Source organism: Danio rerio, chromosome 9, assembly GCF_052040795.2.
Source record: "Danio rerio strain M-AB ecotype USA chromosome 9, GRCz13ab, whole genome shotgun sequence".
Taxonomy (NCBI): domain Eukaryota; kingdom Metazoa; phylum Chordata; class Actinopteri; order Cypriniformes; family Danionidae; genus Danio; species Danio rerio.
Genome location: NC_141029.1, coordinates 13,518,062 through 13,543,246, shown reverse-complemented (window position 1 = coordinate 13,543,246; position 25,185 = coordinate 13,518,062). Strand labels below are relative to the sequence as shown.

Here is a 25,185-nt window from a genome sequence, read left to right as displayed (position 1 = left end):
TATATTAAAACAGCCTGACCAACCTTGCAAGACATCTTTGGTCTGTGTGAGTGTGTCCACCTGCATTTGTAGCTGAATGCACTTCAACTCCAGACCTGAGGTCTGTTCCTGTGCCTGAGCCATCTGCTTCTGGAGACAAACCACCACGCCTCTGAAGAGAGACACGAGCATTGTTACAAACTATTTTGAGAAATGGGCCAAAAAATGGTTGAACCAATGCCCTCTTTAAAAAATTTGCTAATATATATTAAAAATATTTCATATGATTGATCTATTTCTATTTCCCATGTAACTTTATTGTGTTCTAACAGCATCCTTACATAAGAAAGTAAAGGCTAAATTCAGGCAAGTTTAAACATAAAGATTATTTTAGATGTCATTTCAGTGTTAGTAGTGTTCAATTAGCAGTTTCTTAGTTACCCATTATTACATTTGCTACAAGTACATAATATGTAGATGCAAAACATAACTAAAAATAAAATACAAGTATACAGATTTGTGAATTATTTATCATGTTAAAACATTTGTCATGTTCTGACAAAAAAAATGCACTTTGAAAGAATTAACTGTCTGGTTTCTACAACTTTCACTCAGAGGCAAACCTACTTTAATACTAGAAACAAAAAGAAATTTGACCTTTTTTGTGATAATCATACATAGATAGATAATTATAGAACCCCTAATTAGATTTTTTTTCTATCATTATAATTAATTTAGTAATATTGTTCAGACTTAGTTTAAAAATGTTTATCAAAAGTAAAGCAAACATTGCTTCTTGAAAAGAAAAGCACAAAAGAAAAACGAGATGTGTCAAGCACGCAAACACAGACTCAGTTTGACTATACCTGAGTTCCTCTTTGACCTGTGCGAGTTCCTCTTTCTCTCTCTCTAGTGTACATACTGTGTCCTCTAGTCGCTGGCTCTCTCTCATTAGATCGTCTCTCTCTCGCTCAGCTCTTCTCTGCAGCTCTGCAGCTTTCAGCAGTTCAACCTTGACACTCTGAAGCTCCTTCATCACTGTGCTGCACTGCTCCGTTAACTGAAACACAAAAACGTCACTGTTCAAGTGGACTCAAACATGCATTCAAAACAGGAGAATGTGAGTACAGAATACCACATTATTATATTTCAACTGCAATATAAAACTTGTTGCATATTGCAGATGATAGAGAAGTGTTACTTTTATTCTCGAAAATGTGTAATTGAAATCTAAATTAATAGCCCTCCTGTGACATTGTAATTATTTTCCAAATACTTCCAAAGTGCTGTTTAATGGATTTGTAAGTTTTAATATCTCATTTCTATTGTTATTGCCATGATGACAGCACATAATATTTTACTAGTTATTTCACAAGATATTAGTATTCAGCTTTAAGTGCTTTACTAGACTAATTAGGTTAACTGGGCAATTTAGCTTAATTAGGCAAGGCTTTGAGCAACAGTGGGTTCTACTGTTGCCAAGGCAGCCAATAATATTAACCTAAAATTATTATTATTTTAAACATTTTTTTGTTTCAAGAGTTCAGAAAAAAAATAACATTTTTTAAAAACGTAGAAACAAAAAAGAAATACAATAAAAGTGTCAAAAGGTCACGGAATACAATCTTAATTACTTTCGTATTCATGGTTAATAAAATGTTGCTATAAACAATTCTGTTAAGGGTTACATCTAAAAGATCAACAGGCTCCAGATATTTATAAATAAAAGCTCCACAATAAAATGAAAACATTACATTTTAATAATATTTAGTTGTTTAAATTAAAAACTGGTTTAATTTTAGCCAAACTAAAAAACAATAATCCTTTCTACATAACAAAGTAATATATAATATGAAATACTGTAACAATTATTTTTGCTTGGGAAATTAGAAAAATATAAAAAATGTAATAGGCAGACTATATAACCTCTCACCTCTTATTTTACAGCTATTGAAGAAATAAATCATAGTACATGGAACAAAAGGAAGTCTAAACGCACATATTAAAGATCAAAATTTGAAAAAAAAAAAATTAATATTTTGAGGCCACTGCTTAGAAATATGTAAAGTTTGGAATAAAAGGGGTTAAAAAAATCTGTTTTTTTAAGCATTTTTCATGAGTTTTGTATTTTCTGAAGCACAGTATAATAACTTTAATGAGATGAAAATTATTTCAAACTTCTTACAGTCATTAGTGTTCATCTAGAGCCTGGTGGTAAATTCCTGTTTTTTTTTTTTTTTTTTAGAATATGCAAGTAGTACACAAAATGGGATCACATACTAAGAGAACAAAACAACAGCAAAAACATGAAGACTCAATGTGTGTGTGTGTATGTGTGTGTTTGTGTGTCTGCGTGTCAGAATTATTAGCCCCCCCCCTTTGAAATTATTTTCTTTTTGAGATATTTCCAAAATGGTGTTAAACAGAGCAAGAAAATTTTCACAGTATGTCAGATAATATTTTTTTTTCGGGAGAAAGTCTTACTTGTTTTATTTCAGCCAGAATAAAAGTGGTATTTAATTTTTCAAAACACCATTTAAAGGACAAAATTTTTAGCCCCTTTAAGCAATTGTTTTATTCTATAGTCTACAGAACAAACCATCGTTATACAATAACTTGCCTGATTACCCTAACCTGCATAAAAATCGAAGGGGGCTAATAATTCTGACTTCAACTGTGTGTGTGTGTGTGTGTGTGTGTGTGTGTATATATATATATATATATATATATATATATATATATATATATACCACTGAGGCTTTATTTTTTTCGAGAATGTATTTGTTTAGATAGCATTTATGCAGTTAATTTTTAAGAATATTGCCAATTTTAAATATTTATAATTTCTGACAGACAGCATGTCGGTGGCCATTAGACTGTATTTAAACAAAGACAGTTGACAATGTCTAAGTCGATCTCTTTCTTTTGTATGTTGTAGTGCTGTGTTTATACCATATTAATATTGTGATCTCCCGATTACAACAGAGAAATACTGGGAAACCTCTGTAGACTGATGGCATTTCATGTCTTTCTTAAAATGTGAGCAAAATCACCTGTTTTGTCACCGCAACGTTTTTTTCCCTATATATGATCGAAAAATAATAATAATATGTATAAAATTATATATATATATATATATATATATATATATATATATATATATATATATATATATAAAGAGGCTAATAATATAGAATGAAAAAGGAGGGAGGGAGAGAGAGAGAGAAACAGAGAGAGACAGAGAGACAGAGAGAGAGAATTACATGGAAACATGTCGCCTTGCACCTAGTTAGAGCACAGTATGATTTCATATTTCAAAGAAGTATTTTCTGAATCTGTCTGGCAGGCAGGCAGCATTGTCTGGGTTTCTCACCTCTGCAATCTTTTGTTCATCTGTGCTCTTGTCTTCAGTGCGGGCCGTCTGCTCCCTCTGCCTGTCCTCCCTCTCCAGCTCCAGCTCATTCTCCAGCTCTCTCTCTCTCTCTCTGAGCTGCTGCAGAGCTTTCAGATCGCTCTCTCTCCGCTGCCTGCAACGCAGTGGGATCATCAACACAACTGCGGTAAAGCATCACTGGCTGTGAAGAAGCAGGGCCAGCAAACTACAGCCAAATACAACAGCTGCTGAGGTAAACCCAGACATTTATAGTGCAATCGAAAGCCCCATGTATTCATTAGCAATCCTACCCAATTCCAACACGCTTGTTAGGGACCTGATTAGCTGTCATTTAGAGTCACAAGCACTTTATACACACACTCTTTGTCTGATTTGTGCAAACAGCAGATAAGGAAAAGATTCAGAAATACATACTTAGATAATATAGATAATATAGCAATGATACTGATGAAAACAATAAATAATAACATTAAAAGATTGCAGATTAAGAAGTGAGCATCCTGAAGGCAGTTTTCCATCTCAGTTAACTCTATTTATATTTACTAATAATTTACATCTGATGAAAGATGAATGGAAACCCTGAAAATCAATGTAAAGTCAAAATGCAAAAACGAGTAGAAGATGGCAACCAGGAAACCACAGACTCTGTGCGCAAGTGTAAATAATATAAGTAAACATATACAGGATTTTCATAGCCAGTTGAAAAATTCACTTCTTTAAAGATCCATGAACCACCCTCTTTCTGTTCAAGTCTACCTAAGAATTAAAAAAAAGGATCATAATGGGCATGGAGCACTGTGAGCAGAGGCAGGAGTGGGCGTGGCCAGCAGAGCAGGGGAGAAAGAGGGGAGCGAACAACTGTTGTCAGTTGGCTCACAAAATTAGACACAAATCGTGAGGAGACCCATGATTTTATAGTTTATAAAGTTAAATTGCAAAGAAACAAATGGTGATTTAATGTCCTGATACATTTATTTGTAATTTCATATACACACAACCACAATTTGTTATTTCATTATAAAGATAATCGTGTTTATATGAACACTATATATGAGGAGGACTTCTCTCCTCCTCAACCCCCAGGTCTGAATGCAGACACAGTGGATAGCAGAGCAACGGGTCTCTTGCTCTGTCTATTTCAACATTAGCACTGCCAGTAATCTGGAAGATTTTAAACATAGGCGACACAGCAGCACAGATATGTGATGTGTCTAAATGTGAATGAGCTCAAATAAAAAATAAATAAATAAATAAATAAAAAGACAGTCTGCAGTTCTCCAATTCTCATATAACTCTCTCGACAAAAATGTTTGCTGCGCACAAACAGCTTTAATGTATCAGCCCTGACAGCATCATGAACGACTAAATACTACATGCCGTATGCGGAGTCTGTGGACGTGGGTCTTACATCTTGGCAGGTCTGCCCTGCATTCGCAAAGCATGTGCTCTCATGAACAATTAAGAAGCAGGCTCTTCTCATAGAATAAGAAAACTCAGCTATGAATAATAATGAGAAATCGACGCATCATCACTTTACTAGCAAATGTGCATTATATCGCTGATTTTGATCGTGCCCCCAAAATGATTTTAAACACGGAAGATGAAATTAGCTGACATTCATTCATTTTCTTTCCGGCTTAGTCCCTTTATTAATCTGGGGTCCCCACAGCAGAATGAAACATAAACTTATCCAGCATATGTTTTATGCAGCACATGCCTTTTTAGCTGCAACCCATCTCTGGGAAACATCCATACACATTCATTCACACTTATACACTACGGACAATTTACCCTAGCCTACCCAATTTACCTGTACCACATGACTTTGGCTGTGGGGGAAACCGGAGCACCTGAAGGAAACCTAAGCGAACGCAGGAAAAACATGCAAACTCCACACAGAAACGCCAACTGACCCAGCCAAGGCTTGAACCAGCAACCTTCTTGTGGTTAGGCGACAGCACTACCTACTGCGCCACTGCATCGCCCTTGAAATTAGCTGACAAAAGCTCAAAATTATCCAGTTTTCCCCACATTCAAAGCTGAAATGTGCTAATGTTGTCTTGACTCATGCTCAACACACACAAATCTGTTTAAATCCCCCCAAAAAGTACTCAAGGGTTTCTTGAACCTTTAAAGATGAACTCAAGACTTTAAAGAGGACATCAAATAGAAAATTGCTAGATTTGGCAAGTATTGTTTTTAAATATTTGTTATTATCAAACATTTTGTAGTCTAAAACTGTAATATTGTGGAGGAAAAATGTCTGTTGTATGTTTGAATTTTTTTTTACAATGATTTATTTCAGTGATTAAAAGCTGAATCACATAATACTTTAAAAAACACTAATATTATGATTTGCTGCTCAAGTAAAAAAAAAAAAAAAACAACATTTAAAACCCGCTGAGCTGCACAATATTACTCTGGAAACAGTAATATATTTTTCAGGAATCACATATCGTTCAATCGTGCTCACAAAAAATCATTATTTCCAATGGAGGTGCGCAGCTCGAGCAAATTGGGAGTGATGTGCGCACAACGCGCTCACGCTTTCCAGGCGCACCTAGTTGAAATAATGCTGGGAGTCATGTGACTAGAACTAGACCGATCATACTTTGCATGGAAAATACACATTTCTACACCAAAACAAAAAATACTAAATGAAAATAGAAATTTGTATTAGTTGATCAAAAGTGCCTTTTAGTGAGAGGTTTAGCAGCCCTTGACTACATTCTATATTCATGAGATTTTCTAAACTAGTCATGTTTTGAAATAATGAATGCATAATAATTGTGATAACCGCAAAACCGGGATTAATCCTTAGACTATAATTGTACAACCAAAATCTATAATCGTTGCATCTCTAATCCCAGCTAAATAAAAGTATTAATAATACTAAACAGTTTCTACACTAATATTTTACTGGTTAAACAAAACATTATATACTATACATAATATTATACATAAGCAATAATTTAGTACATTAATAGGTTTTATGGAAATGTGCTAAAAATATTTAAGCGATAGTTTATAAAAAGAAAGAAAGAAAATTGTTATTTACTTTAGTTCAAAAACTGCATCAATTTCCTTCTTTCTCAAAACATTTGAACAATGTTAATAACAAAAGTTCTTGAAGAGAATAAATGGTCTAAATGCCAATTTAGAAATGTCTTGTAAATGAAATGACTTTCAAAAATCTACTTGATGCTTTTCACATCTAACATTTTAACAGCGTTCAATTTTTTTTGGTGGTAATTTCTCAATCAAATATATGATTTTTTTATTGGGTGTAATTAGATTAATTAAATCGTAATTACATAAAAAATATATAATGTTTTAATATATATCTGTGTGTATGATTGTCTTTATTTCCCATTGAGAACTTAAACCTGAATGCACACAGATTCATGGGGACTTCTGTCACTGTGGAGAAATAAGGCCCGTTTACACTCATACGTTTTAGTCTTAAAGTAGCGTTTTAGAATTAAAACTATCCATGTCCACACTGGCTTTTCTGAACAGCTCTCCGTACACACTATACTGCTAAAAACACAAATCACGTCATCACACACACTCTGGCATGCGTTGCAGCGTTTGCGTGAGTCTGAACAGTCAGCAGGTGCTTTGAGCACATCTACCCAGATGAGAGCTGTGCACTTTGTACGGTTCATCAAGAATCTCAAGAATCTACCGCTGGATCTAATCTCACTATATTTGTTAAACGTGATATTTAATTTATCTTGTTGTCCATATCTAAGGACATATTCCCTGACTTAAGTTAATATATTAATTAATCTAACCGCGTACACTGATTCTGCACATTTGACTGATTGCTTGCCTTTATTTCCAATATTGTATAAACTTATCTTATGTTTTACTTTTATAATGGCCATTATTGATTATTAAAACTGATATTCAGCAAAAGAGAGGGTGTGTTAAATATTTTTCAGTGAAAATGAAAGGAGGCTGTTATATTATCGGCTCTGTTTTGTTATAAAAATGCATACAGTGAAGATGACGGTCATATAAATATGCAGCTACACGACGCCTTAACATTTTTAGTGTCTGTTAAGTTGTTAATATGAAAATAAAAATAGTCAGTTAATTATATCATGTTTTCATTTTACTGTTAAAATAGTAAAACAGCGTAGCCTGGGTGATGTGAATGAGGTTATAATGTACACTGTTCCCTTTGAAGACTTCCCTGACATTAGTCCTTAGGAGTTTGTTTTTCATATCATATAAGTCTGAACTTGGAAAGGATGCAAGTCTATACTTTGTGTAGGCTACTTAATATTGAGAAAAAGCCCCAATCAGATCCAAATGTGCATCTGCAAACATGCCTCTATTTCCAGATATCTCTGTTTTCCCCCATCCACACTAACATGGAGCAGAAGCGTTTTAAAATAAAAACAGCCTCTTCAGCGTTTCCTAAACGGTCCGTTTTTGGCACTCAAAAACTCTGGGGTAGTTTAGATATATGGCGTAACCATAGCAAAACTTGCTATAAAGCAAAATGTGCGTTTTAAAACTAAACAAATTAGTGTAAACAGGGCCTTAGTCGAGATCTCCACAGGTAAGCAAGCTTATAAATCACACAGAACGAAGTGTTTTGGAAACATAAACATGCAAATCATTTTCAGTGAGGCTTGGGTTTTGGGTAGGGGTAAGGGGATAGAATATATAATGTGTGTTTCTGTGTATGTGTTTGTGAAAAATTAATCATTAGAAGCAAACATTTAGCATGTAACATTTAAGCAAACATTTTTTCATTTTTTTGAAAAGGTGCGTGTTCTCAATTTAGTAATAGGAGCAGTTTTTTAGATTTAAAAAAGAGCATTTGACACAGTAAATCACGAGGTACTCATTTCAAAGCTCCCTTTTTTAACTTTTCATCAGAGGCGATTATGTGCATGACTTCATATCTAACTAATAGGAAACAATGTGTGCGCCTTGGTAATAGTCAATCAGTATTCAGAATCAGCAATTGTGAAGTTCCTCAAGGATCCATTTTGGGCCCTATCCTGTTTAGTCCTGAATACAAATAAAACAATTTGTATGTTTTTCTCACAAACATTGACAGTTACCCCTCATCCTGATGTATTGGTTAAAGGAGAAAAGCTCAGGGTTGTCTCTGATTTTAAATATTTAGGTCTAATTTTAGATTCACAATTAACATTCCAAAAGCATGCCAATAAGGTCACTAAAATTGTTAAATTTAATCTCAGGCCAATCTCAGGCATATCCGACCTTACTTGACTAATGACGCAGCAAAACTTTTTATGCACTCCATGATTTGTTCTCATATTGCATATTGTCTGACTAGTTGGTCACACACTAGTAAAGCAGTTTAGAAGTTCACTTAAAGAATTTGATCAGAAGTCTATTAGGTATCATCATTGCAATATAATACAAAAACACTATTTATTGAGCTTTGATAATATGAAATATTTGGCTGATGCTTGTTTGAATTTTAAAATTTTAAATGGATATGCTCCACCTCCATTATGTGAGTTTGTGACACACAAGAACAATAATGGTCAAGCAACACGATTTGTTACCAGGGGAGACTGTGCAATTTAGACATACAACTTTTGCACGATCAGTCTTCTCAGTTAGAGCCAGTCATTTTTGGATCACACTTCCTATTGATTTAAGGGGTGTTACAAATGATTCAACTTTTAAATACAAGTTAAAGAAATGGCTGAAAGCAAACTGTTTTTGTATGTGTGATGATGTGTTTTTGTTTGATTTTAGGTTGCCTTTTAAAATCTGGCAGGGGGCGACAAATGAAAATTAGCCCTTGTTGCTAACTTTGGCTTATTTACAGTTTTACTGTTTATTAATGAGCATTGTCCCTGTTAAATAAAATAAATTCTAAATATGAAAATTAAAAATTAAAATCTGCTTCACCGTTGCGCACCTTAATTCGTGGACCTCTAGAGACATGGCCTTCAGTTCCCTGTGCAGACCTGCCGTCTCTGTGCCAAAAGCCTGGATCTGAGCCTGCGCTTCTGCCACCTCCGTCTCCAGCTGAGGGGTCAGGAAGACAAAAAAAATTTAATAAATAAATAATTACACATCTCATCCCTCCAACCCAAACCTGGCCCTACCCGCAAATCAATCTGGCACCAGATCAAGTAATTAAAGGCAAGAGTCCTGTGACAGCTTGCGGGGGATTTGGTCAAGTCCCTAGGCGGTGTAAGGGATCTATGCTAAAGATGGGCTAAACCTGCGTGCCAGACCTGCAGAGAGCGGACACCGAGTTCTCTCTTGTCCTTGGCCAGAGCTTCATTTAAGGCAGCCATTTTCTCCAGGGCATCTCCAGCTCCTGCCAGCTCTCTCTTGAGCTGGTTTTGACCGGAGGACTGGGCCAGTAATGACTCCCGTGCCTGGAAGGAGCAGAGTGTGGAAAAACAAAGGAATGATGGATGATGAGGTTTGGAAGGGTGATGAAATATAAAACGTGAAACAACACAACTCTGTGAGGTCATTTTAACAGGCAGGACTCAAAAAATTGAAAACTGCCTGATGTATCGGGACCAGTGGGAGAGGATTTCAGGCAAGCAGACACAAATGTCACATGATTGAATGGGCCAGAAGGCATTGTGTGTTCATTAATCAGCTTTATCCCTCATAAACAAACATATGGTATTCTGTGTTGACTATTGTTATTGTAATTTATGCTCGAGTGTGTGTATGTGTGTGTGTGTGTGTGTGTGTGTGTGTTGCTCATGTCTCTACAATAAAATGTTAAGCAATAAAATTGTTATCAGCACTAGTAACATTAATGAAAGTATTACAGAATTTAATTTAAGTTTATTTGTTTGTCACTTTTCACGTTATTGTTAAAAAAGAGCAGCTTTATAAAAGGAGTGTGTTATTACAATACAATCAAAATTTGTAAAAGTTAAGTAGTGTACATAGTTAATCTGCAGTGACAGACTGTATGGCTTGTTTTGTATGCAAACAAGTATCTGCATCTGAAACAGTGTGAACCAAATGGCCTACAGGAACTCAAGAGTTGTGATCCAACCAAACCTGTTGGGTTTACAGACAGAACTTTGTGTTATGTTAGTTGAGACTGACGAGTTAATGTTGATACTGAGGAACTGCACTGTTCGCTGTCTTCAATAGTCTTTTCCACCCAAGAACTTTTGGTTACTTATTTTATGAATTAGAGTAATTTAATACATTAGCAGTCCACCCAAGAACAGTTAAGCCAAATACAGTAACGTCTAACAATTTGCAGTTATACAATGTAAAGCATACTTTTTCAAAAAGGTGATTTCTATTCAAATGGCATTTATTTGTTTCTGATCTTATTGAGTCTTTGTAACATAAAGTGTTTAAAGGTTCTAGTGCAATTTGGCTCAATTTAAATGTAGTTCATTTTTCGTATTGGATTAATCATTACAATTTTAGAAAGACTTCTAAAAATCTAAAAAGACTTTTTATAAAGTTTTTATGTCAATAAATATTTTCATGAAGTGTTCCAGTAGTATGTTTATCTTCAAAAAAAAAACAAAAGAAAAAAAAAACTAAAGTTAGTAATTTTTCATTTCTTTTTAATCTTCAGGGTTCTTATACTTATGTAAGGACCCCTATTTTACCTCTTTTACAAGATGTAAGATTATTGGTGTCTGTAGAATGTGTCTGTAAAGTGTCAGCTCAAAATACAGAATCTGCCCATTTTGGTGTAAGAGTACAGGGTAGTTATTTTTGTAGCCTGTGGCTTTAAATGCAAAATGTCTGCTTCTCATCATGCGTTACATCAGATAAACATCAGTCAGTGATTGAGACAAACTGAGAGGAAGCTGAAATACAGCTCATTAGTACAAAAAATACCAAGTAAGTGGTATTGGTGTATTTGTGGTGGAGTTTATTCAAGCCTTTCTGAAATGATGGGTCTCACACAAATGCTGTTTGCAGTACACACACACACACACACAACACATTTTAAACTTATAAAATCAATCACAGAGAGTTGTAAGAAATATTTTAATCTCGGTTTATTCGCAAAAAAATTCTCATCATGTTGCGGTGGGCCTCAAAATCACTGGGATTTGGGTCCTATTTTAACATCAAGAAATAAAAAAAGAGACTTGTGATTCTATCACTCTAATATGACAGTGGACACACTATACCTACACACAGTTCGGTCCAAACAGGTTAAAAAAGATGATTTTCATCATAAGTGCCCTTAAAGACTTAAATTTAAGCATTAAGCAACATTGAATTTACTGTCCTTTACTCTATCAAATAAGGGTGTCACGATCCTCCAAATTCTCGATTCGGGTACATTTTCGATTCTGAAGGCACGATTCGATTCGATTATGAATAATTAATTAATTAATGACCAATTAATGGGTAACCTGTGTGGTCATGTGATGTGCATTTTCAGAGGTAGAGAGGAAGGAGGGCTGCTCAGAAATGCTGCACGCCACTGTGTGTGTCAAATCGTTGTCGTTCTAAAATGCCATTCAAAAACAAAGACAGTGTAAACAGGGCCTGAGTGTGTACTTTTCGCCAGCGAAATTGCAATGGAGCGGGTGGAGGATCGCGATGCCGGTGTTGTCTATCGGACGAACCGTACGTAATACGTACATAGCAGAGCTTGCAAAACTGTGTTTTTTTTGTCAACAACACGAACGTTGTCAACATAACTCACTGGAAGTCCAAAATGCTTACACACCGGCGACTTCATTGAAAGAGGAGAGGGTTTAAGTTCTGTCAACGGGTCTCCTGCTTCTGCAGTTCAACAAGCACTTCAACAAGCCTGTTTTTTTCACGCTTGGCAAGCCAAGCTGACGTGACATGGGGGCGTGGCAGCATTGACGATTCTATTTTTTGATTCGATGATCAAAATTGAGCATAAATTTCCATCGATTTCGATTAAAAATCAAAATCGTGACACCCCTACTATCAAATGCCATTTAATCACATCTTACACGTTTCATCTTTATCTTAAATTTATATTTATTGTTCAGTCATAAAGCAGTAATCCCCATGCATTTTGTCTTTGCACACTGTTTAAGCAAGTGGCACATAAAAACAGCACATGCACAGATGCAAAAGCAAAAATGTTTATTTTATTTAAAGAGTTAATTATTATTACCTATTTAGTAACAAACTAGAACATTTTGAAGCAGTTTCAAAAACTTTTTTGTCCTACTTTATATTAAGTGGCTTTAACCAATATGTACTTACACTGAAACTAATCATTTTTTTCAATGCAGTTTTTTTTGAATACATGTTTTACATTGCATGTATGCTTGATTAAATACCGACATGTAATTACAGCTGTAATTAACTTCTGTAATTAAATTTATAATTACACTGTTGACCATCCCCAAGCATTTTCAAGCATGTCCAGCACCTGTATGAACCCTAAATCTTCTATAATGATGAACACCTTAAAATCAGCCGACATCTCAATTATTCATTCTTTTATAGAAAATGTTTTCAAATAATAATAATAATTATTATTATTTACAATCCCAGCTCACCTTGATTAAAGCATCTTTGGCCTGCTCAGCCTCTTGCTCTGCTCGAGCTCTGTCCAGCGTCTCTCTCTCCAGTGCCCCCTGCAGCCGGTGCAGCTCCAGACGAGTGCGGCTCTCCTTCTCGCACAGCTGAGCGCTCTCCAACATCTCTGCCTCCATTCTGATTCACAAACACACTTCACACTTATTCACCATGACCAGCATGACTAAGCAGGGCTCTAGCAGTGACTGATGGGTAAGTGTACCGCTTGTGTCTCTCTCTGTCCTGCTGGATTCTGTCCTCCTCCTGCTTCTCTCTCTGTCGTCTCATGTGTTCGTTCTCCTTTCTCAGCTCCTCTGAGAGTTTCTCAGCCTCCTCCACCTGACCGCGCAAACTGCTCACTATCTCCTTCTCACTGGCACACAAAACACTTTACAGATTACTCTTAAATGGATCAATCATGCTTTAGGGTTGTATTGCAGCCAGTGGCACAGGGAACATTTCACAAGTAGAAGGAAAAATGGATTTAATAAACGTTCAGCAAATTTTGGATGGTTACTTGATGCCATCTGTGAAAAAGCTGAAGTTGAAGAGAGGATGGCTTCTACAGATACATAATGATCCTAAACACACCTCAAAATCCACTGTGGATTACCTCAATAGGTGTAAACTGAAGGTTTTGCCATGGCCTTCAAAATTTCCTGACCTTAACATAATTGAAAATCTATGGATAGACCTTAAAAGAGCAGTGCGTGACAGACAGCCCAGAAATCTCAAAGAACTGGAAGACTTTAAGGTAGAATGGGCAAAGATATCTCAAACAAGAATTGAAAGACTCTTGGCTGGCTACAAAAAGGGTTTACAAGCTGGGATACTAGCTAAAGGGGGTAGTACAAGTTATTAACTCTGCAGGGTGCAAAAAATTTTGCAGACACCATTTATTGTTTTCTATTATTTTGAAAGTGTAAATGATGGAAATAAATCTTCTTATAGCCTTCTCCTGCTTTCTAAGCATCAACTATTTCTTCCAGATGATGATTAAGAAAAAATTATGGAACTGTCTCAGTTTGCCAAAAACAAAAAACATGCTATAAACTCTGCAGGGTGCCCAAACTTTTGCAGGCGCCATTTTTTCGTTTTCTGTTATTTTGAAAGTGTAAATGATGGAAATAAAATCTAACTTTTTTTGACATCATAAAAGAATGTCTAATCTGTAAATTGTTGCCTTTTGGAGATTTTTCCATCTTTCCTTGGCTTCTTTATGCACATTAATACAAGTTTCCCCACTGTATATACATATATAGTTAGTCACATTCAATTTAACTTTAAACAGGGTTTCTGCAGGTTTCACCAAGTCAAATTTAAGACTTTTTAAAGACATTTTAAAGCCCATTATGAAGACTTATACAGGGCTAAACACTAAGGGCTCTATTTTAACAATCTAGTTGCAAAGTCAAAACTGCATGGCGCAAAAGCATTAAGGGCATGTCTAAATCCACTTTGGCTATTTTAAGGATTGAAAAATATGGTTTGAGCCACAATAAACACAAATTAACAAGGTTGTGCTTTTTCTCTTAACGAGTTAAAGTCAAAGTCAAAAAGTCAAAGACAGCTTAATTGTCAATTCAACCACATTTACAGCAGATAGAGAATCGAAAGTTCGTTACTCTCAGACTTCAGGTGCCTACATATACTATTAATACAAAAAAAGTTACGATTATGATAAACAAAATTATACATAAAATGTAATTTAAAATATATGTGAAAAAAATAAGAATTTGTAAACAATTCGATTACACTTAAGGGCATATGGCAATGAGTGCAAACCAGAATTGTGGAGATGTAAACAGTATAAAATGCAAAAAAAGTACAGAATATGTAAAACAGTACATAGTGCAAAAGGCTTGTAAACATGATAGTTATGAGTGTGTTTTCAGAATAAATCAATCAGTCTCATCACCCACTCCCTACAGGAGTCAGTTGTGTCGCGCTATGGCGCATTTGCTATTTACATGGCAGCTTTCAGTGGGTCTATTGCACAGTCTTTTAGTTTTTCAAAATTGCAACGTGCCAACGATGCGCCTTAACATACCTCTTTTCTAGACTGGCACACCCATTAGCCCACAAAGTGGCACAAATGGATATGCTATTTAAACAACCTACCGCAAAACTGGAAAGTTAGGGTTGTGTTGGTCTGAAAATATTGGTCATGTGCCTAATTGCACCGGGTGTATGATAAGGCCCTAAGAATTTTTCCTAATGGTATGGTTGGGCCAATGAAGAAGATTTTAACTTGCCTCATCAAAACTATTTAAATTTAGTTATTTCTTAACCACATATTTTAAATGTGTTAAAACAAGCTAAATCTAGTTAAAATATATACTAACTAAACTAAATTTATGTTATGCACAACAGTCTTGTCTAAAATACATAGAAAACTTTAATGAGAAAGCTAATTTCACCATACTGGTAATATTTGGTAAAAGTTTTATTAAGATAAATTATTGGTGATTTGTCAGCCTGACTGGGTAACGTTACACGTACAGACAAAAATTAAAACCTGTTTAAAATGATTTAGGTCCTACAACACAAAATATCTGTTAATTTAAGACCTTTGAAAGCCTAAAATTTTATGAATTTTTAAGACCCTGCGGACACTCTGTTTAAATAATAGTGCTTTTTTAACAGATTAACTTCTGATCTGTGACTAGGCATGGGCCGGTATAAGATTCTGACTGTATGATAACCTTGGATAAAATATCATGGTTTCACGGTTTTGTGCTCACTGCTCTAAAATATATTCTATTTAAATGTCTGGATAAAAAACAACACATTTTTCCCCTTTGAAAACAATATATTTTATTTTTTAAAAGATTTATAATATTTTGGAGCAGTGAACATGTCAGGCTAAATAATGAAAATGAGTCACTGACTTCTGCTGTCTTCATTAATTTTAAAAACACAGATTTCTTTACAATTTAAAACGACATCTTTGGATCTCTTTTCTGCTTGAGATATCGTTGTCATAAAAAACAAACAAAACAGTCAATAAATAATCTTACACATACCTTAGGAACGGTATAACATAAACTTTTAACAGTTTTAAAACCTTGACTTTTTCAAACCACGGTTATTGTCTCATGCCTACTTGTGACAAACTAATTTATTATTAGTTTAAAACGTTAGAATTTTTACAACGTTACTCTTTTTATCTGTTTTTCTTTTATCAAATATCATTGAAAACATCTGTGCTGCTTAATATTTTTGTGAAAAGTAAATATTTTAAGGAAAATAACTTAATATCATTAGAATAATAACTTTTCTGTTTATGAAAATAATGTTAAAAATAGAGCATTTATTTGAAAAAGACATTTTTGTAACGTCAAGAATGAATTTATAGTCAATTTTGATCAATTAAAGTTTTCTTGCTGAAAAAGGCATACTTTTACTAAATCACTCGTTTACCTAATTGTATCAAACTTTATTTATTTTAATCTACAACACTACATCTATAATAGGTATTGAAACAATAAAATGATCACAATTGACCTTATTTCAGATGTTGTATCTAACATTATTGTTAAATAAGTGGTTTTAAAGATTAAATGAAAGCAAGAGTTAGATCAGCTGACTAATATGATTTGAATATTTTGTTAATATCCTAGAAATATGCTTTATTACCTCTACTTTTCAAAGGCTGCATTTGGGAAAAATAAAAGGTCACATTGGGATGAGTTATGATGTTGAAATAATGAAGCATTCATCACCTGTTCAACAGTTCCTGTGTGTGTTTAATCTGTAGTGCGCCCTGATTGGTCTGTTCCTGAAGCTCCGCCCACTCACTCTCCAACTGTGTGATTCGCTGCACCAGTGATTCTTTCTCTGTCCCAAGCCTGCGCAAGCTCATCTGAGCATCCTGACAAAATGAGACCGGGCTTATTAAGAGAGCTTGCAGACATTAGCCCAGAAGAACATCAGTTTAGAGAACAAGCCTATTAGTTGGGAGGAAAGATTAAAAAGCCCCTGTTACTGGTTTACTGGTTTACTGGTTTAAAAATCATACAATGAATAATCATTCATAAAAAGACCAGTTAAAAAAGGGTGAATTTTGATGTCATATTGATCAACCTGTACTTCCTGTTCCCTCCATTGCAGGGCTGTCTCAGCTTGAGCGATGACCGAGAGGACAGAGGACAGTCCATCACTAGACGCATCATCAGCAGAGAGAGAGCTGGACTCTCCACTCATCTTCTGAGAAAGGAGAGCACGAGACTGAGAAAGAAAAAAGTTAGCATCAATTAATTTTTTCTTGATTTATTTCCATTAGGGCTTTTTAAATTCTAATTTCTGGTTCTGGAATTATTTCCTTACTGTTATTGTTGTCATTTATTCTTCTCAAAACCTGACAGTATTAAATGAGCATTTAAAAAAAAAGCTCATTCAAGCACATAATTTGATGGTCGGATATATAGGATATAAGAACCAGTTCACTGACAATAACAGTTTATTTATATAGCATAATAAAAAAAAACATTTTTATTAATAAAAACAATAAACATTTTTATTTTATTAATAAAAAAAAATTGTTGACCAATGTGCTTAACAACTAAAACAACTAAAAGCCACAAACAACAAGAGTAAGTCAAAGACAAAAAAACAAGTAGAAAAAATGGAAAGAATATTAATAAAAAAAAAAGGTTTTACTGGTCAAAATCCAGAAAAATATTAAACATCATGTGTTACAAGCTTTGTCAAATAGGATATGTTTAGCTTAGATTTAAAATCAGACAAAGAAAATTTATAAAAAAGTAAACTGTCCTACAGGACCTGTTAATAGACTTCTGACCATTGTTAGCAAAGCAGTTTGATTATTAATGTATTCTTTTAAATTCAGACACAGCAGGCAAAAACATTGCTTTTCATTGCCTTTGTCAATTTTGAGATTTTAGTTTTTGGATAATAAATATAAATATTTTTGTGCAATGAAGAGAAAACATCCAAAATACACCAGACAATTTGTGCGAGAAGATGTCAAGTAAAATGCATATTTAGAGGTTGTTTTTCACAACAACAACAAAAAATCTAACTTCAGCAAGACTCAAACATACAACGCACTTGATAGTTTATTCTATGTCCTAAAGGTTTTTACAAAGGAATAATTTCCCTGATTATATACAATATTATTCTGCAAACAAAGTAAATTGTTTTTGACTGTTCAGACCAGAGGTCACCAACTTTGTTCCTGGAGACCTAAGGCCGAGCTCAGACTGCATGATTTTAGCCCTGATTTTGAATAGCTGACAGGTTTTGAGAAATCACAGATAAATGCCAATAAAATAACAGTGTGAAGTATTAAAGACGCGATCTAAGAAAATCACAGAGAAGTCGCAGGCACCCATGAGATATTCGGCATGCTAAATATCTAGACCTGTCGGCGATTTAAATCATACCATGTGAAATGTGTTCTGACTGAAAATAACATTGGCGATCACCTACAGCCAATGAGAGAGCAGCATCCACTATTATCGGTGTCTGCAGGCCAGCGGAAGGTAGGGGGAGAAGTTAAAAGGGCTTCTTTTCAGTCTAACTGGACCAAAGAAATTGAGGGAAAAACTAGTGAAAATTTGTCAGGAGCACTTGTGTCTGTCTGCAATAGGTATCACAACCGGGTCGAAAAAGAAAAAAGTTGAAGGAGAAATTGCTAATTTCTCATTATGTAGTTATAAATAGGGCTGTGCAATTAATTCGAAAATCCGATTTCGATTTTGGCTTCTAACGATTACGAAAAATCCTTAATCGAGATAAACGATTATTCTATTATTTACCATCCCCTTTCCAGTTCTCCTCACTTGTTGCTCTTAAAAGCGCGAAAGACTGCATTTGCATTTGGTCTGCATTTGGTCTCATTCGCATACTGTGACGAGCAGAGCGCAGACATCCAAAGTCATCTTAACGCTAGCGCTTAAAGGTCAAATAGGTGTCAAAACGAGGTGTTTAGTGATTATTCCTATTAACCCTCATTTTGTAATAAGGATCAAAAGACACATGAAAGCGAAACCATTAAAGTAACAGCGCACAATTCTTACTGCCGCCTTTTTTATCATTATTAATAAAACAACGAGAAAATCTCAGTGCTCTTGACTGAAGACTTTTGTAGCTAAAGTGTTTTTCTTACAGTGAAGATCCTTAAAGCACAGTTTGTTTCATATTTTTAGTCTATTGTATTTATTTCTCTTTCCTTTGCAGGGTGGAAAATAACTGTATATATGCAGTTGAAGTTAGAATTATTAGCTCTCCTGAATATTAGCAGCCCTTTCCCCCCAATTTCTGTTTAATGGAAAGAAATTTTTTTAATACATTTCTAAACATAATAGTTTTAATAACTCATTTCTAATAACTGATTTATTTTATCTTTGCTATGATGACAGCACATAATATTAGACTAGATATTTTTTAAATACAAGCATTCAAATTCAAAGTGTGATTTAAAGGCTTAATTAGGGTAATTAAGCAGTTCATTGTATAACAGTAGTTTCTTCTGCAGACAATCAAAAATATATATTGCCTAAAGGGTCTAATAATATTGACCTTAAAAGAGGTTTCAAAACATTTAAATCTGCTTTTATTCTAGCCAAAACAAAACAAATAAGCCTTTCTCCAAAAGAAGAAATATTAGAGGAAATACTGTTAAAATTCCTTGCTCTGTTAAACATAATTAGGGAAATATTTATTTAAAAAAAAAAAAAATTCTCAGGAGTGCTAATAATTTTGACTACAACTAATAATCGTTTGGAATAATCGTGATTACAATTATGACCAAAATAATCGTGGTTATGATTTTTCCCAAAATCAAGCAGCCCTAGTTATATTGATATACTATGTACAAAGATATACTGCGTGACCTCGCGTTAAGTCACTTCTCCATGTGTTTGGTTTGTAAGATGTTTGCGGACAAAGACAAAGTTGTTGGTGATTCTTCCTACTGTATAAGTCATAAGTCATGCAGTGTGAACCCCCTGTGACGCGACTACTTTGAAAATCGTGCAGTCTGAACTCAGCATAACTTTCTGCAGATTTCAGTTGCAACCCTGAGCAAACACACCTGTCTGTAATTATCAAGTGCTGCTTCAGGTCCTATTAATTAGGTCAGGTGTGTTTAATCAGGGTTGGGAACGAATTCTGCAGGATGGGGGCTCTCCATGAACAGAGTTGGTGACCCCTGGTTTAAAGTATATTAAAAACTTACCATTAAATGATAAGTGTTTTAACGCTTTGATGCACTAGCTATAAAATAGATATAGAAAAAATCAACTTAGAAGGTTCACTTTAGACCCATGTAGTGCATCAAAGCGTTAAAGATGAAATGAAAGTTAAAGTTAGCTTCTAGGGATCGAAGTGGGCTTGTTTCTGGAGATTTATCAGAGAACAATTTAAACAATGTTTCAATGCATTTTATAGCACCTTTAAACTGAAAAAGGTTCTCAGAGTCATCGATTCCTCTTGTAATCACATCCAATCTTTGGATTCAGCTCCAGATTCTCAGAAATGGGGAATAAATTAGTTTGATCAGTCGACTACCAGCTCTATTTTTTTTACGTTGACTCACCAGGGTCTTGACAGCCTGACAGACAGACTCAAAGTTTCTCTCCAGTTCCATCTGTCTCTCCCACTTCCTCTCTTGCTCTTGTTCTCTCTCCATCTCATGCCTGTGCCTCCTCTCCATCTCTTCCTCCTGCTTCTCCCGTTCAGATTCGAGAGCTTTTACGGTCATATTCAGCTCTGTGATCCTATGAAATTATAATCCCAGTACATCAATACAAAAATTCACATGTTAAACGTAATAAGATCTCGGTATTGAATGATGTTAAAACTATATTGGTAATACAGATATCCACAAAACATTCTGTAAATACTCAAAATATTACAGTATGGACTTAAAGTATGAATGAGGGCTGCACAATATATTGTTTCAGCACCAATAATGCAATGAGATCAGTGATCAATAGCCAAACTGCAGGACATGCAATGCTGAGTTTATATTATGGTTAATCATAATTTGCATGTGATTTTGAGTATTGTGAATATTTGTGGAATTTAAATGCATTCAAGCTAAATAAATTGTACCATTAGTAATGTTAATAATGATTCAAATATATTGAATTATTTTATAATTCAATTACTATGCCTAAATAAACTCGGCAAATTATAAAACACTGTTTATTTCAATTGTAACTTTTTTCTTTATTGTATTTATCTACACTTTTAAATTGTTTATTATTTTGAATGCAGACGCACAGTCCAATATCATGTAATATCATGTATGAATCCTGAAGTGACCTGTTTCTGAGCTCCAGGGTTTCAGACTCGATGTCTGCTTTTAATTCACTGGACTTCCTCTCGTCTGTCTGTTCATGGTTCAGATCATCAAGAGACAGCGGGCCCTGGGTGGTGGAGAGGGGTTGTGCTGAAGTGGACTGGGATAAGGAGGAGTTATGAGTCAGCTTGGGAGCCGATAGAGGAGAAGCCCATACAGAGAGGAGAGATGAAGAGAGACGAGAGAACTCTGCTTTCAGCTCCCACAAGTCCCTGCCACACAAAAACACAACACATGCACATTTAATTGATGGTGTAGACTAGAGATTGAATGCACAACCACTGAACATTCAATTCACCTTTATTTTTTTATGTAGTGCTTTTTTTACAATGTAGATTGTGTCAAAGCAGCTTCACATAAAAAAGAACATGTATAAATTGTTTTTGAAGGTTTATTATGCTGAAAAAGACTGCATTTATATGATGATGATGATGATGATGGATTCGGACTAAGATTCTGACTGTAAGATAACCTATAAAACCGTATAAAAATATCACAGTATCACGGTATTGTGATTAATGCTCCAAAATAAGTTATTTTTAAATGTCTTGGTAAAAAACAAGAACTTTTCCCCCATTGAACACAATATATTAATATATTATTTTATATTAAGAAACATTTAAAATATTTTGGAGCAGTAGCTTTTGATGTGGAGGTTTCTTTTCTGCAGGAGGTACTGTTGCCTTAAAAAAAGAAATAAAATAGGCATGAATTTTTTTTTACATATACCTCAGGAACGCTTTAACAGAAAATCTTTGCCGTTTTAAAACCTTGACTTTTCCAAACCGCGGTAAACCTTGAAGCCAGTTATCTTCCCATGTCTAGTCAGCAACCAAGGCTATTTTCATGGCAAGAACATTTTAACATTAATGCATGGCAAGAACATTAATAAATATACAATTAAAAATAACAAACAACTGAAAGCTTAAAATTTAATTCAATAAGATTTTTGGCGATAATACATTTTTTTAAACAATTTTCCTGGTGATACTTTGTTAAAAATGTCTTTAAGGCAGTTAATATAATAAAAAAAGGCTTCTGTAGTCAATAAAAACAGGACAGCCTGCATTTATATGAACAAAAATACAAGAATATCAGCAACGTGAAATATTATTTTAAAAGACAGTGTATAAAGACTGACTATTATTTTTCGCTACTAGAGGGCTTGTATTCACAACAAACAAAGGCAGTAGTAGAAGACAATTTATATAAAATAATTTTCTATAACAAAAAAAAAAAAAAGCATTTTCTATAAAATTTTCTATAAAATCAAACTGGAAATTGAGGGTGTATGATGTTTTTAGCATGGCGACACAGGACATGATCTGTGTCACTAGTTAAAATTGCTTATTTGTCTGGATTTGAACATTCTTCAAAACATTTGCTGTGATATAATTTGTTAAATGCCTCGGGTTGTTGCTCTGTTGTTCTCTCCTCCCCTTTCCATTTTTATTTGCTGTCTGCTGTTTTTCTAAAATCTATGTTTCGATTGGCTTGCGTTTTCACGACTGGACCGATCAGAAGAGGATGCCACACTGAGGGGGTATCCTTGTCTCTTGTCACTGCTCTGTCTTTCCTTGTGACTTTTTGTGCCTGTTCTGTTAATTTTTTTTTTTGTACCTCAGAATATCCAAGCTAAATCTGCTTAAATCTAAGGGAAGTGAAAGTGGAGTATGTCACATGAATTTTACACACACATCCGCTTGTTAAGTGATGACGTGTTGGTGACGTATGTAATACTGTTTCCGGGTCCAAGCCGCCACTCATTTGAGTTATTTGTTTATGATCACTTTTAATTCATATCACACATTAAAGTTAATTTTATATAAAGGGATAGTGTACACAACAATCTCTGGGCTTGCTGCATCACAAATACCAAAATTTTAACAATTTATAAAAAAATGAATCACTTTCTGGCCATCGGATATTAGGCATGGACATATATATTGCGATCGTGATTTTTGAAAGTATTAAATCACTTTGTAAACGTTTATAATTACCATTTCATGAGTCTCCCCAAACAGTTGAACAAAGCACTTGGACCCGGAAGCCGCTTTGCATGACGTCACACTTAACAAGCGGATAGATGATTCTCTGTTAATCCATTAGGTCAGAAGCGGATGCTACACTTTTTGCTGTAAGTTTTTGCTAGCAAGTGCAGTTCAGTAAGGGGCGTGTGACGCTGAAGATGTTTTTTTTCTATCTTCAGAATTCTCTTTAGTTTTTTAGGGGTGGGGAGGGTTTGGTTAGCGGGTGTTTGATTTGGCACCATTTATTTTCCTTCCCTCTATCAGGTTTGTTTAAATTGATTTGCTTGCTTATTTTGCATTTATTATAAACATTTGTAAATATACTTTGAGTGGTAAAATAGTATTTTTTAAAGCGAAACCACTTTTTGCCACGACCATTGTCTGTGTCGATCTATGGCAGCTAATGTCTTTGGGGAATTTTAAAAACATTGGGTTGTCACAATTATGTTTAGCCCTTTTAATCATCCGAGCCACACGGGGCGTAACATAATTACACAAGTCAGTATATAATTACAGCAACATTTATTCTTTAATTTTCCTTTAGCTTAGTCCCTTTATCAATCAGGGGTTGCCACAGCAAAATTAACTTATCCAGCATATGTTTTACACAGGGGATGCCCTTCCAACCGCAACCTAGCACTGAGAAACGCCTATACACTCTAGCATACACACACATACACTACAGCCAATTTAGTTTATTCAAGTCACCTATAGCACATGTCTTTAGACTGTGGGGGAAACCAGAGGACCTGGAGGAAACCCATGTGAACACGAGGAAAACATGCAAACTGCACACAGAAATGCCAACTGACCCACCCGGGGTTTGAACCTCAGTGTCGCCTTGTCAACATTTATAAAAAAACAAACAAGTTTTTCAAAACTGTCCTCTGACTTAAAAAGGCTGTTGTTAAATAATCTTAGGACAACTTTGATGAAAGGAGATGATCCAATACAAATGTCGACTACTGTATATAACACAGACATTTGAATGATAAAATCTGACAGATTGTGCCTTTAACTTTAAATAATTTTTATATTTAGGTGTTTTATCTTTATTAGATTTAATTTGTTAATTATTCCTGAGATGGAAAGCTGATTTGTCAGTATCATTCTTAAGGGCCTACTCACACTATGCTATCCGAACCGTCCTCAGGCCCGTTTCCCAGATCGTTTGAGAAGTGTGAGTGCTCTGAATCGGGCTCAGGCACAATTCACTTGGCCGGCCCTGGCCCGGTTGGAAGAGGTGTGCCAGAGCACAGTTTACTTGGGCTTTGGTGTGGTACGCTTGTACTGTGAGTGCAAAGCACGCCACAGCCCAAAACTAAAGACGAGACGTGACATTTAAGGGACTGTTTTATATGGATTTATTAATCATTCTTACTGTTTAATGAACACACACTGTCGTAGTTTATTAAAGACGCAAACCCCTCACTGCACGACAGCTGCACCTTCAGCAAACCTCCTAATTCCTGCAGCACGAGAACTTTATGGTTGCTTATGAAAGTCAAAAGTGGCTGTTTTGTTCGGCGAAATATTTGACTGCGTGTCACTGCATCTCAAACGACCAAAATGATGTAACTAAAGAAATCTCCACTGTGCTGAGCGAAAGCACTCAATGACGTAAGCGCGCCCAGGCCCGAATGTAATGTGAGTGCGGGCCGTATGGGGGAGACGAGAGCGGGGACAAGCTTGCTTTGGCCTGGTTCACGTCAACTTTACATAGTGTGAGTACGCCCTAAATCTTCAGTGTCCCATGTTTTAGAAATCTGTTTCCCATTCCATATGTTCAGGATAGAGCTGCACAATTAATCGAAAAAAGATCGCGATCTCGATTCGATCCTCTTGACAATCTTAATCCTGCCAATCATATTTTCAAGTTCAGGAAAGAAGTAAAGGCGGCTGCACAAGTCTTTTCATTGTTTCAC

At 35.1% G+C, this 25,185-nt stretch overlaps 2 protein-coding genes across 2 annotated transcripts in view; one reads left to right on the top strand and one right to left on the bottom strand.

Moving 5' to 3' along the window:
• LOC141376079 (uncharacterized) overlaps positions 1-25,185 on the top strand; it is a 996,984-nt gene that overhangs the window by 382,358 nt on the left and 589,441 nt on the right. The window lies entirely within an intron of this gene.
• Positions 1-25,185, bottom strand: part of si:dkey-230p4.1 — a 64,288-nt gene that overhangs the window by 10,684 nt on the left and 28,419 nt on the right. The window contains exons 8-18 of the mRNA XM_087267539.1: positions 21,194-21,442; positions 20,463-20,643; positions 16,985-17,128; positions 16,624-16,772; positions 13,122-13,271; positions 12,880-13,036; positions 9,616-9,762; positions 9,294-9,403; positions 3,353-3,506; positions 846-1,039; positions 24-151 (exon numbers count right to left, since the gene is read on the bottom strand). Of these exons, the coding sequence (XP_087123665.1) occupies positions 24-151; positions 846-1,039; positions 3,353-3,506; positions 9,294-9,403; positions 9,616-9,762; positions 12,880-13,036; positions 13,122-13,271; positions 16,624-16,772; positions 16,985-17,128; positions 20,463-20,643; positions 21,194-21,442 (1,763 nt within the window). The remainder of the gene's footprint in view (positions 1-23; positions 152-845; positions 1,040-3,352; positions 3,507-9,293; positions 9,404-9,615; positions 9,763-12,879; positions 13,037-13,121; positions 13,272-16,623; positions 16,773-16,984; positions 17,129-20,462; positions 20,644-21,193; positions 21,443-25,185) is intronic.